Here is a 15,889-nt window from a genome sequence, read left to right as displayed (position 1 = left end):
TTCTCGAATATGTGCCTATCATCGATTTTCCTGAAGACTTTAGTATTGGTAGAAGTTTATTGACACGTGCTAAGCATATATATTTTCCTACCATGCTGATGACGAAAAATAAGGTCGAAAAAACTGTCCAAACTCCAGGGAGGGTTTTAGGAATACCAAACTGAGTTCAGAATCTTATACATTGATTTTCTTCAAAGATAAGGTTTACACAAAAACCTATTACAGAAACGATTTTTCTTTAACAATCAAACAAACAGCTATTAACACAACTATCTAATTATTCTGACGAAGAGTTCAATACTTATTACGAACACCGCCATTTCAAAAGTATTTAATACTCAGTTCTTTAACGCATTAAAAAAAAATCTACACGAGTTTTTGCTATTTTCCATTAAAACCCCGTGAAAAGAGCCGTTTCACCGCACGGAACACCTATTCTTAACTGAATTCATCAGAGTTCAGAGTTCAACCCCCAAACTCAATCAGTCCATATTGACTGCAATTTTATTTTCTCTTAAGTCCATATTAAACTGCGTATTGACTGCGTTTCAATTTCTTTTGAGTCCAGATTGATTGGTTTCATTTACGCCTACAAACAGGGGTAAGATTTACCGTCTAGTTCCGCCAATCAAGAAGATTTTGTCGATGCCGAACTCGATAATAATAAGGAAAATCAATCTGCGGCCATTGGTATAATCTACCTCTGATAGGGTCGATACCAGGTTCCCACGCGTTTACTAAACCGTTCCACAATCGGCCAGGACTGAGGCCAAAGCACCAATGAATTTCTTACTGAAAGGTAGGTCCAGGTTCTGCATAGAAGTATATGAGATATTAGTTTACCAGTAGGATTGTATGTTCGTCATAACTAGAAACAAGTAGCCTCTTTGAGCTTAAAATGTAGGTGTACGGGATAAATCAGCCTAGCATGGTTGATTTGCTGAATAATGGGCGCTAGCTTTGAGCCCAGTCCCCAGCCCGATTGCTCACATCGAGCACAACTGTACACTCATATGCGTAGTTACGGAGAAAATCGGCAGTCTTTACATAGAAAGCACGACTCAATCTAAAGTGAAATACACTATCTTGATCCCAATTGTTCGTACTCCCATAAACGGGTATCAATCAAAGATCGACAGCTTCTAAACATACATGATGTCTGAAGTTGATATCATATACCAAAAATCGACAGCTATTGCAAACAACTTTAAACGAGATACATGCATATTTTTTTTACGCTACTACTTATAGATAAGTATACAATATCATGATCCCCGCTCAACAGAAGTATGTTGTCGACTTACCTCATTTGGGTTGTGGCACTAATAGCCGTTGTATTGGCAACCACGGACAGGCGATTGAATGGGACCGACAGTACCAACACAAGCGATGGATAATTGAGTGCAAGAGATAAGTGAAGAGTGAGCGAAAACTATATGAATAACAAGTCTGGAGACTTGGTGAGCCTAGACAATACTGCTAGACGGCACAAATGGCTCGAACACACCGACTCGGAAGCGTAATCCTCACTGAGGGAGCGTTCCTTGCATCAGTACAATGTACCCTGAGATCACGACACGAGTGCAAACCTTGTCATATTATAGAAAGCTCGCGACAGTACGTAAAAACTTGCCTATACGCAGAAACTAGCCGTATCCATCGTGAAGCATATTGTGAGATGCAAGCTCGCAGTAGTAAGAAAATCTGCACTTGGATTTGAATTCCATTCAAATAAAGTACTTTATTGGTACAGAACAATGCGCCAGCCGATACCTCACCTATCTCTCTCGGTAGTGGCTATTAACAAGTTTTCTAGTGCAAGACAAAGCCAGATACTCGAACTTGAATTCACATACAATACAGGCAGCACCCGCGGTTCTTAATTCAATAGTCACAGTAGTGGACAGCCTCGACTCGATTGATACTGAATACAGCTTTTGAATCGAACTTAGATTCACACAGACATTGGATTTGAACTCAAATCCACACAATTGTGCACTTCAGACTTACATTTACACACGCACACTTGAATCAAAGTCCATTACACACGCACACACTGATGTCCATCGTAGATTTACATACATTACAATCAGCGCCAGCGGCTCCCAAGCCTACAATCATAGTTGTGGGATACACTTTCGATAATTCTGTCAGGAATGGTATGGATCCACCTGTGGCAAAGGTTCCGAATGTCTTCGATCCGAAATTGGACTGAGCAGCTTTGGAGAGCTGTAAGAGTAATATATTTTCGGTTTAAAAACTAGGGTTGATGGTGACAAAGGGCCAATTTCGCGCCGAAATCAGGAGAAGTATGATATATATATATATATATAGGTATATATAGATATGTATATACACACACACACACACTTATATATAAACATATATATATTTATGTATCTATATATCCGTGCATGCATATATATATATATATACGTATATTTATATGTAGACATATACATATACGGATATATATAGATACATATACATATACGTATACACCTATATAATATACCAAAATATAAATCTATATAGATCTATTTTGTACACACAAACACACACACACACACATATATATATACATACATACATATACAGATTTAAGGGCTGGGATCCGAGTATATGCATATAAGTATATAGCACATACATACCCGCATACCCATATACATACACATACACACAGTATACTCACACATATATATATAATATACATATATATAAATACACACACACACACACACACACATATATATAGATATATTCTAGGTACATACTGAATCGTACATCCACGGTTCGTATTCGGCTTTGCAGTATCCGTCACCGTGGTTCAGGCCACTGACAGTGATCTGAAATGCAGCAGAGCATACGGTCAGTTTATCACGAGTGTTTGTGACATCAGGAATATCAATTTACTAAGTCGTAGAATTACCCACTGGTAGGAAGAAATCATGGCAAGCTTGATGGTTCCGCATGAAATGGAATACACAGGTGTTCCCAAACATACAAGAAATTCAGATTACAAAAAATCACATACACTCTTATTTACAGACATGTGAAAGTCTTTGTAGCCAGTACTTCCGCTTGCAAATGCGTACACCATACAGGTTCATTTTATAAAATTTCGATACAAGCCATGTGCGGCTAAAGCGCTTTTATGATTATATGTGCACAGACGCAGATATACACAAATGCCCTCATAATTATACACATAAATGTTTGTATTTTACGATATAGTTACACATACACCACAACAAAAGAAATCAATCAGTTCAGAGCCACCAATTTCCGGGCAGGAATATACCTTGGCACCGTATGGGGGGTCTTTCTCGATGATCTCTTGCAGTTCCCGTGCCGCTACAGCACTGTCTTTGTTGGGCGGCAGACGCAAACTTATGCGAAACTCGGTGAAGGCCCTCAGTACATTACCTGAAGGGTTCGGAGATGACACATGCGGGATGAGATAGGCCATATAATGGTAGCCAGCGTACACGAAAGTAGCTGCGTAGTAAGTCCGGATATCGGAGGGTACTGTGAATATGTGCATATTGATGTGTACTATGAACACGTGAATACGAATGTCTTTATGGCCATCTATTTAATAATTAATCATTCAGCTACGAATGCTCAGCTATGCCCGCCATGGCACGTGGTTTCATATTTTCCTCAAGTACAACTCACAGTTCATTGTGGAATAGTATCTTGGTCTACATGCTCATATACGAATATATATACACACAAACACAAACGCACACACACATATATATATATATATACATATACATACATATACTTACCCATAGATATAGACAAATAGATAAATAAATAAACAGATAAATAGAGATATACATATGAATATGGAGATGGATATATGTATACACTGTGAAACCTTTCACAAACTTTTAGGCCGATACAACGTATATATATATATATATATATGTATGGATGGATATATTTATATGTATAAGTATAAAAGACCTATATTTTGTTGCGTACACACAACTCTCAGCACACATTGTGCGATGAAATAAAATAGTATTGAATATATTTGTGTATGGTATACATATATATGCGTAGGGATGAAAATACACTTATGTATATATACATCTGCAATATTCATACATGAAGAAATAATATGCCTGAATGAGCTACGGCAGGCAGGTCGTCAACATCAGTGATATCAATGTTCAAATTCATGAAAATGCATACATTTACATGTACACACACCTGTCATTGCTATGTACGTATACATATATATATGTGCGTATACACGCATACACATGCACATCACATGTACATGCACACACACACACACCTATATATATATATATATATATTCATACATATATATATACATACATATACATATATGTATGTTTATTTATTCATATATAACAAAAGTATACGTTGATACATTCAAATCACCTGCATCAGCTGTGGGAGGTAGTCCATTGGCGCCAGTGACGGATAACATAGCGTACCATGTATTGCCTAAGTACATCTCAGACAGATCGTCGTGGAACATTGGCTTAGCTCCATCGAGGAAGTTGCAGAATTCATAAAGTCCCTTGCCTAAAAAGGTGTATGCGGCGGAAGAAAACGAGATTAGTGAGCATGAAAGGGTATCAATATATGTATATATATATTTATATGTTTCTAATATATATATATATATATATATATATATTTATATACATACACACACACATATATATATATATAAATGTATCTACATATATTTATATATATATATTTATATAAATATATATACATATATTTCTATGCCTATATATAAATTTGTGTGTGTGAATTTGTATGTATATATTTATATGTAAATGTACACCCACACACCCACACCCATATATATATATATATATGTGTGTGTGTATGTATATAAATATATATATATGTGCATATATACATATATACATTTATGTATATTCGAATAAAAATATATGTATATGTATATGTATACACACATATATATATATGTATATGTATATAAACACATATATATGTATATGTATAGGTATATACGTTTGCATATGTATATGTGTACCTATATACATATGATATACACATATATGCATAGATATATGTACATATACATATATATAGATATAGATATATCTATATCCATATATATATATATGCATAAATTTTTCTATTAATATATATACATATATATATACGCACACGTTCGTGAAACTAGATACGGAAATATTCAATGAAACAACTATAAAGTCCTTCTTTACACTTCAATTTCTGCCAAACGTGCAAACATGTCAAACCCGTCGACCACCCATAGAAGTTTGATATACCTTTGAGTGCCGCCAATTCTTTTGCTTCTTTTGCCTTCCAGCTCGGTACTGGAGTTTGGAAGGTACTCACAACCTATATATGAGGAGCGGAATATACACATACAGGAGGTTCAAATTGAGCAAAAAAAACACGACTCGTGCATATTTCTGATGCTAGTGAGTTTGAATATTCAAGCAAGGTAGGTTTATGAAGCACAGAAGCGTACATTTGTACACAGGCAAAATGCTATCACCTATATTATACACATACAAATGAGTCCACTTATTTGTGATTTGTGCGAAAAAGATCTACTTTTCAGACAGAAAACCCAACTCTTGATTTATAAATATATATATGTATATACTGGCACATACGTATACACATATGTATCATACATGTAGGATGTACACGTATCTGAATATATGGTATACATAGATATACATACATGCGTTTTCTCTCCGCATATAGTTAAGTCAAACGCACCTTTCCGGTAGAAGCCACACTAATGCGACCCAAGATTGCTCGATGGATACACAGTGACTCCGCAACATATTCCATACGCGCAAGTATAGATAGAATTTGTCTGTAAGCATAGACAGTTTACATCTCTAAATGTATGTATATATATATATATATGTATATCTGCACGGGTACACATACATATATGTGCCTTTTCCCATCCACATAGAAGTAGGCTACTCACCTTTCCGGTAGACGACTCGTCAATGCGATCTAGGATGGCCCGAAGGATGCTCAGTGACTCGGGGATGATTCCGCCGAGAATGCCACTGTGCTGTCCACTAGGCACAACCTGTTCAGAAAAGGGTATAACGATAGTAACAAGACTCAGCAGACCATCTGTGGCACACCCTGTTCAGAAAAGGGGTTAACGATAGTAACAAGACACAGTAGACCATCTGTGGCACACCCTGTTCAGAAAGGGGTATAACGATAGTAACAAGACTCAGTAGACCATTTGTGTTGTATACACTGCCAATTGCATCCGTCAGGCACAAACCTGTACAGAAAAGGGTACAATGACAGTACACAGCTTCATTTGACCATTTTATATTGTATGTACTTTGATGTACAGCTTGCTGCATGCTGAGAATATAAGATCAGCCCAAGGTCTCGCAGTAACCATGGACATGCGATGCTGTTTCTGGAGGTGAGTGCGTATGAGGTGTATTGTGGTGCGTCTGTGTAATGTACGTAGCATGACTTTACAAACAAGACGGATACTCCCTCAGAAAACGTAGGCCTTAGACCGTCAGTTCTATGGCGTGAACACCACTGCTGGAATGGTAGCGAAATAAACTTTAATACAAGGGAGGGGTCACGTACAAGCTACTATATGACTTCTACACCGAAGAATCAGGACTACTTGGGGTTTCAGCGGCCCAAAAACTCAGCAGTACACCTGCAGGCACGTCATAGCTGCACACATGTGCACAATAGCATAGTATTCGTTTTGCTTTTGATGTGTAAACATGTAGACATAAGCTTGGTGTTCTTTACCAGAAGCCATGACAATCATTAATGAAAACAGTGTTTACCTCCGCTCGCACATTGCAGGCGACCACCCCGCGAAGCGATGATGTGAGCCATAGATTGTCGTAATCCGCCGTTCCTGGAAGTAGTACGTGCCGCTCGATTAGAAACAGTAGGACCTTTAACTATAGATTTGTATGCATGAAGACGATGCATACATACGTTTAAATATACAGACATATATTAATGCTTTCACTCCCCACCCCGCGTCGAACATCAAATTCTCAAATCAAACTACACTTTTCTTCAGCAGAGGATATATACAACTATATATATATATATATATATACATATTTATATTTATGTATATAAAAATAATATATATTTATAAATATATATACATATATATATAAATATATATATATATTTACATATATATATATACGCGTGTGTGGATAACGCGTGTGTGTATATGCAAGTTTATGTGCTCCATACTCGTTATCGACGTCGAAAAAATATGAACCAGGTACTTCAGTTTTAGTCTTGAACTTGTCTAGTAGATACTACAAAGAATTCAAGCATAAATACATTTGAATATTGTTACGCGTGGTACTCTTACCTGCGTCGAGACAGATACAAATATCAGGTACTTGAATCTCACTCTTCATCTTGTCCAGCAGATATATGAGATCCGTAGAGCCACTCTCCTCCTCACACTCCAGACAGATCACAATACGTGGTAAGGGTACCTGAAGAGTTGAATACATGAGTATATGATTAATCCTGTATATGAGCATATATATATATATACATACGACATAAACGATATGTATATATATATGAATGGATATATATATATATATATATATACATTATATTATATTATATATATATATATATATGCTTTGTACTCTTAGTACTGAATACTTGCATACCCCTTGAGCAAGTACGGTCTTGATGGCCAAAAGTGCGGAGAAAGGGGCATATCCGTCGTCCGAGCTTCCGCGTCCGTACAATTTATCGCCTCTTACCACCGCTTTGGTAGCACCCAGACCCTCGTCCCAGCCATCTATAAATAATCCTTAAATCATATTAGAGTCCATGCTATATCCCGATCTCTCTTCCCAGTCACCTATAAATATACGTTACCAGAGTTCATACTATAATCCATTGTGACTGTTATAGTATAGCTGACATTGTATGGTAATCAATGCGTATCTGTCAAGATGCACTACCATTAGTACATGTCTGACAATCATTTCGTAGAGCTCACAGCCTTAACAGTCACCTTAGTAGCATCTTTACACTGGTAGCGGCCATCTACAAACCGCCGGAGGTCGTACATAATCGTATACTGCAACAGCTTGTAGTTGACAACATGCTAGCCCAGCCTAGCTACAAAGAGTCAATAACTCTCCGCAAAAAGTATATCAAACAAACCCTTTAAATCATTATTTGCCGCACACACATCACCCTGGGCTATACATGAGTGCACACAAAAAAACTAACAAAATCCATGAGCGGATCTACAGTCGAGGATAGAGTCGATATAGAAATCATTCTCCACTGGAATATGCTTGTGCAGCAACCAATGGCTAGCCCAATCGAACGCACCCAGCAGCCCTCCCCATCCCCCCCCTGCCTCTCTCCCACACGTTTGCACGCCCGTTCTAGCTGACAACACCAACCCAACTTCACCTCGATATATAAGACATAGGCACCCCAATACAGTAGTCACACTCATGACTGCTCACCATTCATCAAATATACAACCCTAGTTTAAATACACTCACCGACAACACCAACCCAACTTCCCCTAACACATCACCCAACTAAACCTCGATATATAAGACATAGGCACCCCAATACAGTAGTCGCACTGTTGACTGCCTACCATTCATCAAATATACAACCCTAGTTTAAATATACTCACCTTCCATGTGCGGTTGCTTGTCGACGTGTCCGTAGAACATCACATTCCGCTTGCCAGTTCCCTCGATCACGATACAAAGCATTGGAGATTTGCCTGAGAATTGGGATTACAGGATGTGTCCTAATAATTTAAGCATGTGTACGTATGACATCATTATCAGGTACTTTCAAATGGTCCGGACTGGGCTATGGAGCCCAAAATGGGCGGGTGCGCGGGAAATGTCATATACACTCCACGCTCGGTCTCGATAACACTCAGGAAGTCAATCTGGCCCTGTATTGACTATGCTGGAATACCACCACTAACAAGGAAAATCACTAATGACAGATTTGTCACTTTGATGTTCGTTGATCTCTGCGGGAAATGCACAGGTATCATACCCAGGAGATGATACGGATCGGGAAACAATCGCATTCCGTACAGTTCATCAACATACAAATTGAAAGTATAACATTGTACACTCTTCCTCGCTGTCTATCGAGATGTGCAATATACATTTACTAAACCCTTACCTTCCTCGCTGTGTAATCTATGTGTGAGACCGGGAATGTTTTGTGCATCGGCAAAGTCGGTGATGTACCTGCAGGCATCCATGATGAGTCCATTAGTCAAGAAATTCTCATCGAACGCGGGCGTAAGATTCGGGATTTCTACAAAGTCCTGAAAATACACAGATTACAGAGATATAAAATATCAGTGATATTTGATATAGTGAGGAATGGTGAAGATACCAAAAAATGAACGTTAAAAAGGTATATATATATATGTGTGTGAGTGTGAGTGTGATTGAGTATATATATATATATATATATATATATATATATATATATATATATATATATATATATATATATATATATATATATATATATATATATATATATACATATACATAAACAATAAACAAGATACACACACACACACACATATATATATATATATATATATATGTGTGTATGTATGTATGTATGTATGTATATATAGATAGGTAGGCAGATAGATAAATAGATAAATAGATGAATGTATGGATTGATGATGTATTTATGTACGCTGTATGTATGTATGCATATATATATATATATGTGTGTGTGTGAGTGCGTGTGTTTGTATGCATGCACGTACGTGTATGTTGATGTATGTTTGTGTTTCTTTCTATGTATTTGTACTGGAGACATAAACAATCTTATTTCGATCAATTTAGTCAAAACTTTAAACGACTAATTTTCTTTCAAGTATAGTTATGAAGCGTACAACATTCTACGCCTACGCTTGTCACACCTTTAATGGATTCAAAAAGCAACTGTCGAAGTTGCTTTCGATAAATTGGGTGGCAGTCTTGGCGTCCATGTCGAAATAATTTCTATCCCTCTCTATCTTTACCCGGGTGATCACGTATATGTATAATATGTCTAAATGTCAGCATATAATATATGTGCAGGATATCTTTTTTTACCACCACGAGGTACGAGAGGAGAAAAGTACATGATGTTTGTTTATATTTTTGAGAAGAAGTAGAATATCAGAAAAGGAAATAAATACGTACAAAGAGTGGGGGCCTGGGGCTGGGGGATAAAAATATGTAAAATTACTATAAAATGAGGAAGGTGGATATATATTTACATCTGTTTTAAAAATTATATTCCCAGATTCACCTGGTTCTCTACTACGCACCAATTAAACGCAAGTAGGTGCTGATATGCCGGAGTGGACAGGACAAGATGGTAAATACGCTCTGGACCTCGAGGATGGCCCTTTCAAGTTGTGTTTAGGACTATGTACCAGTATATAGAAAAGGGTTTTAAACGTTGCAACGTTGCAACGTGATGACTGGATTCCTTGTTGTATAATACAGTGTACATATTTTATTTTCCTATAAATAGTTTTATTATTATAAATCATTGTGTATTTTTTATGGTAGTCCAGACTGTTATTAGGCCTCTTGGACCGGACCTTCAGAGAAATTTGGTTGTCCGAGACTTTTTAAAAAGAAAAGAAAAAAAGAAGTATTTCCTCTCCGACTCTGAGTCACCGTCCACAAAGAGCCTTCTTCTGTTCAATATTATTTTTCTCGTTCAAACATCTATTTATATTTAAAAATAAATAAAACACAACCTTCATTGTGAAGGCTATGCTTCATAATATGTCTTGTATTTTTTACGTTTTAACACCAAAGTAAATGTTGTCATAGCCACAAGAAGAGATCTAAATAGTAAGAACAGTCATAGCCTTTTTCTGAAAGTAAATAAATATTATCACCTGACAATTTTGAATTTTCAGAAGGCTGTGTCCGACGTCCGTCGTCTCAAACTAATACAAAGTTTCACACCCCTATCTGTTTTTTTTTGGAAGTCTTTCAATAGTGATTGATAAATATAGTTCTAGTTCCGTTTTGATACGATCGAGACCTCCACATGGTTTACCCCTTGATTCTGTTCTGAAGCTAAAACGGGAACTGTATGGAAACAAGCCGGCGGCTTATGTGAAATCACGACATTCCCGACAAATTCACTCCACTGCTTCACCCAATCTGCTGTCGATGAATGTACATGGATCCACGGCTTGCGACATAGTGTTTCTTCTATATGTCGGTAAAATCTTACCTGCTGTTGATCCTTCAACTGACGATGGAGTATCTTGCACATCAAGAAGTACACCCGTATTGTGGAGATGCTGAAGTCGCACAGCATGTTTGCAACTTCTTGCCTGGAAATTGAAAATCGGGATTATATTAGTTGCTTCCATTTCTTGTTAGATATATTTTCATCAGATTGTATGAAGAAGCCAATCGTATACGGGGTTGTTGGGCACGTGCCTTCGTACAAAGTAGTCTATGTGTTTGTATCGGTGATCGCGCAAGTACATGGGATCACCTTTCCTTGTACAACGAATGAAAGTATACTGACTTGCTAAGAGGAACTTTGCTTGATTCAATTATCCAGTTCTTATTTTTTAACCTTTACTGTTTAGGGCTTTTGAATTTTAATTCGCTTGCCAGGTACCAGGTAGCCTCAAAATGCTGTACACGCCACTAGAGTGCTGTGGATATTCTACAATGAATACTGCCTGATAGTAATTTAACTATCAACAGACAACAACGTAGATAGCAGCATGAACAGACGGACATTATACAGTGGTTATCTACACTCCGATCGAGGTTCACTTGTTTATACGGCTTGTACAAATGGGCGCAGCACTCACTCGTGGGTCAGGAAGTGCACTTACGGTTCTTTAAAGGAATATACTGTGTAATAGCGAGGATGAATAGGTATGGTTCCCCTGTCTAACGAGGCATAGGCAGGTCATGCGCTCTGGACAGCCCTTCTCTCAAAACGCATGTAAATTAGAAATTAGCAAGAACCGCAAGACAAGAATGAAGTACCCTTGTACATCTGCTGTTTCAAATCGAACCACAGTTGTATTTGAATGTGCGGTGACAATATGCACGTGAATTTTCCTAGTATTATAGTGTTGCTCAATATTAATACATACCATGGTGACTGGATATTTTAGACCGTGCTTGAATATGATAATGCGGCAGAAGAAATTCGGTATTAGATATATTCGCGGGAGATGCAAGTTGTGCACGTGGTGTTGCGAACTGGTTAACTGCATGACCAAATGTGATGGATACTTAGCACTATATTCTCAACCAGTGTTGTGATGTACCTTCTGCAAGTATCGTCATTTCGTATTCACCTCTGGCGAACTGTTTGTCATTTAGTCGACGAGATCACGCATGCGTAGACAAAATGCCCAAGAATGCAGTATTCGAGATATATAGTTGCAAATATTGAAAGTGCCCATTTATTTGTATGCAATAAATATCTGAATGCTTCCTGCTGCCAACACTAGGTTGTCATGTTGGGTGCTACAACCTGGCTTTCGGAAGCTTAAGATTTCATTAACAAATAAGGCTCCAGTTTACTAGATTTCAGGTGTACTGGATTATGGATTATGTGCGTACATAATTTTCTACTCCAAAGCCGTGGTCCATTGTTGTTAGCAGGATAACATGTCGATTTCTATACATATATATGCCTGCTGATACGTGTTTTACCTTTACCGTGCCTATAATTTCTTGCTTCACACCGCTATGCATCTCAATGGTTCTCCATTGTATTTCACATAGCTTAGTCATACTGAATCCCCAGAGTCTTCCTCACTGCACCTAATCGTGTACTGAACTCTTTGCACTGTGCACGCAGTCGGGGGTATGCCTCATGACTTCCCATGGTTTCTTCCAGGTGCTTTGACAACATAGTTAGGGTGACCTCCTCCTCTCTCGTGGGCCTATGTAGGTGTTGCAGATCGCCCCATTGCCTCGCCTCGAACTCCAAGTATTTGATTTTGAGCAGTACTTTGTTTAATTCATCCTCCATCTGCTGAAGTTCTACATCTATGCTTCTCTGTTAAGTTGATACAGAATATACCCACATTAATTGATAGAAGAGGCTGGATAACAATTGTCATAATCATAGAATATAGATTTCGTATGGCCTATCGAACATACGCTTCACCCGTTTGTAGTCATAAGCGGTATGCTCGATAATATGACTTGGCACGTACAAGAAATGTCAAACTGTGTAATCTGGAGCGTGACCAAATAGTATCGAGTTGATGTAAATGTACAGAATCCGAGTGCGCATACACACGTCGAATATGTGTTCAGTATAAGAGAATCACTGCACTGACATCATGCCCTTAACGAAGTCTTTGGAGTCGACCATTTTCACATGTACACAAATTCTTTACATCCAGCATTATTACTTCCATCAATATACAAGGCTTTGTATAGAGTTCAAATACCTATCAAAATCTTCACCGACAGATTATAACGTCCAGTGAGGCTATTTTTCCGTCCTGCATCTAAAACTGCTAATACCTTCCTAGAATATGACTCCGGTGTTAATGCAGAAGATTTTCCAAAAGACTTCCTTCTACAAACCAATCTATGTGAGCGTTTAGCACACCTAAACACTAATTTATTCCAAAAGGTACTGAACTAACCAAGAAAGAATTTTAAAATGTGATACTACACAGCCTCAGGCTAAGCTACTACGCGACAATCACATGCACACACACAAATTCTCATCCTCACCCACCTGGCGTGGGCGCCTACTATTTCTCTGAGGCTGTGCATTCGAACTCGGCTCCCCGAACAAATCCTTGTTCGCATTCCTGTAGCTAACCTTGTCCCTGCCTTCTCGCCTACTGTGCCGTTGCGGCACGTCTTTGCTGCGGTCAATCCCACTCCGCCGCTGTCTATCTCGTATGTCGCGTGACCTTTCTCTGTACCTTCGCCTTTCGCCATCCGAGTTGTCCCTATCTCTATCCCTATCTAAATCTCTATCTACATCTCTATCTCTCGATCGAGATCGAGATCGAGATCGAGATCGAGATTGTCTTCTTGCACGTTTACGCTCACGCTCTTGTAACGGAGAACGTGACCTAGAATGCCTTCGACGGTTTGCAGTAGAGCGCAGGAAGTCTGATGCAACACTCTGCACATAGCCCTCACCTAGATCCCATCGTCTGGCATGTGCCTTGCGATTGCCCGGATTTTCACGCTTGCGATCTAGGCGGAGTGATTCGTTGGTCAACATGGGGGATGAGGAACGAGTGTGTTTGTGCGCTTTATTCTTTTCATGTGCTTCAACCTTTCCACTTGAGTTGGCGTTATCCTTGGAATTGTTTGCCGTATTAGACCTCGCACCGGATCCAGCGTTAGATTTGTTGTTATGTGCATGTCCCTGTGTCTCCGTCGTGTTCCCCGATAGTTGGTCAGCTTTGCTTGTACTTGTGTGTGATTTCTTGCTCTTGTGTGTATTTAGGTGTGTCTTGCTACCATCCGGCAGTGGATGCACATATAGTCGATCCATAATCGTTTGCCTCTGATCTTTGGTGGTCTTTAGCTCAATAGTAAAGTATGGGGGGTCGTCATCAAAGTGTTTCTTAATCACCGTTGCCGACACGAAGTAACCGTGAGGTTTGTTGAAGTACAAGCACATCACCCCTGCCATAGCATCTGTGTGTGACAGTGAAACGATCTGATACATCTCGTTCGTTTTGACTTGCAGTTGGTCATCTGCCATCTTGCCTTGTATCTCACAATTATCACCGCCAACTGTTGCTGTTTCCATAACTTGTACACGGAATTCCTTTTCACTCTCGCCCTTCTTGTATATCTGAGCGCGCACAAACGCTCCTTTCTCAGTGGGATACCTGATGAAGCACTCATCTCCCACTTCATAATGTGCGCCCGTCATATCTGTGCGATGGTGGGCAAGTTCATGTGTGTATTGTTGTTATAGTATCAGGAAGCACAAAATCTGTTTTCATATTTACTTTCGGAGCGTATTTAGACTGTTTTTCTGAGGTTGAGTCAAGCTCAGTTCGTTTCCCGTTAAGCTCAGTCCGTGTCCCGTTAAAAAAACCCCCCGATCGTTTTTTGCTTTGTTAAACGTTTCTGCAATTATGGATTTCAGCTGGGTATACATCTTTTTACGTCAAAACGTATAGAATTCAATATTTTTGCGTTTGCGTTAAACGTTTACTGCGCAGTGTGCCTGTGTGAGGGAGTTTCTGGGTTTTTTTTAGGTTTTCAATAGTTATTTATTTCCCCCGATTCCAGGTGATGCGTTATTAGAGACATATCCGGGAAAGTTCAAAAGGCCGGCATGACATCTCTCTACTAGTTAGAGCACCTTCCACTTTCAAACCGCTTACCTTACACCCACACATCAAACACAAGAAGATGACGCGAAAGAGAACAGACCGGAACAGCACACTAAAGGACAGAAACGCGTGCCCTGTGATTGTGGCGGAGAGTATTAGTGACTACCGTTCATGCATAGCATCACACGTGCGACCAGAGGATTACGTCATCGAAGTATGTTGGATGTTTGTGTATACTATATGGATATACTGTGTATACGTATGCTTGTATATACATATGATGCGTATGTGGTTGTATTGTGCATATATATAGCACTTCAACGAAGTGCTACATATCCGGTGTCGCAAAGAGTATAAATATCAGAAACTACCGACCAAGCATCCCTAAGCACTAGCGACCGTATAGTGTATTTGAGTGTGCTTGGGTAACAGTAAATATGTACACATATATATTCAGTAAATATATCTATACACACACACACACACACACAA

General features: G+C 38.7%; 3 protein-coding genes across 3 annotated transcripts in view; 1 reads left to right on the top strand and 2 right to left on the bottom strand.

Annotated features, from left to right (window-relative positions):
- Positions 1 to 486: 486 nt before the first annotated feature.
- Positions 487 to 10,202, bottom strand: SARC_05766 (hypothetical protein). The gene is made up of 14 exons (XM_014300364.1): positions 10,001 to 10,202; positions 9,235 to 9,382; positions 8,723 to 8,815; positions 7,725 to 7,858; positions 7,409 to 7,538; positions 6,855 to 6,928; positions 6,002 to 6,109; positions 5,319 to 5,391; positions 4,423 to 4,569; positions 3,302 to 3,426; positions 2,775 to 2,846; positions 2,083 to 2,229; positions 1,305 to 1,322; positions 487 to 812 (listed from the first exon to the last, which is right to left on the bottom strand). The coding sequence occupies exons 1-14, from the start codon at positions 10,067 to 10,069 to the stop codon at positions 738 to 740; spliced, it is 1,413 nt and encodes a 470-aa protein (XP_014155839.1). The 5' UTR covers positions 10,070 to 10,202; the 3' UTR covers positions 487 to 737.
- Positions 10,203 to 12,701: 2,499 nt separating this feature from the next.
- SARC_05765 (hypothetical protein) lies at positions 12,702 to 15,033 on the bottom strand. The gene is made up of 2 exons (XM_014300363.1): positions 13,825 to 15,033; positions 12,702 to 13,128 (listed from the first exon to the last, which is right to left on the bottom strand). The coding sequence occupies exons 1-2, from the start codon at positions 14,986 to 14,988 to the stop codon at positions 12,853 to 12,855; spliced, it is 1,440 nt and encodes a 479-aa protein (XP_014155838.1). The 5' UTR covers positions 14,989 to 15,033; the 3' UTR covers positions 12,702 to 12,852.
- Positions 15,034 to 15,461: 428 nt separating this feature from the next.
- The window catches only part of SARC_05764 (hypothetical protein), a gene marked incomplete at its 3' end in the record, with an annotated part of 864 nt that continues 436 nt past the window's right edge, over positions 15,462 to 15,889 (top strand). The window contains exon 1 of the mRNA XM_014300362.1: positions 15,462 to 15,611. Within this exon, the coding sequence (XP_014155837.1) occupies positions 15,477 to 15,611 (135 nt within the window). The remainder of the gene's footprint in view (positions 15,612 to 15,889) is intronic.

The sequence above is a fragment of the Sphaeroforma arctica genome (genome assembly GCF_001186125.1).
Source record: "Sphaeroforma arctica JP610 unplaced genomic scaffold supercont1.382, whole genome shotgun sequence".
Taxonomy (NCBI): domain Eukaryota; class Ichthyosporea; order Ichthyophonida; genus Sphaeroforma; species Sphaeroforma arctica.
This window is presented reverse-complemented; position numbering and strand designations above follow the sequence as displayed.

Excerpts from the sequence above, each read along its gene's own strand:
- SARC_05766 (XM_014300364.1), bottom strand. The coding sequence starts at position 10,069 with ATGGACGCCAAGACTGCCACCCAATTTATCGAAAGCAACTTCGACAGT. Across the intron at positions 7,539-7,724 it reads AGACCGTACTTGCTCAAGGG|GTACCCTTACCACGTATTGT; the intron begins GTATGCAAGTAT and ends TCAACTCTTCAG. Across the intron at positions 2,230-2,774 it reads AACCGTGGATGTACGATTCA|CTCTCCAAAGCTGCTCAGTC; the intron begins GTATGTACCTAG and ends TTACTCTTACAG.
- SARC_05765 (XM_014300363.1), bottom strand. The coding sequence starts at position 14,988 with ATGACGGGCGCACATTATGAAGTGGGAGATGAGTGCTTCATCAGGTAT. Across the intron at positions 13,129-13,824 it reads ATAGTAGGCGCCCACGCCAG|AGAAGCATAGATGTAGAACT; the intron begins GTGGGTGAGGAT and ends TCAACTTAACAG.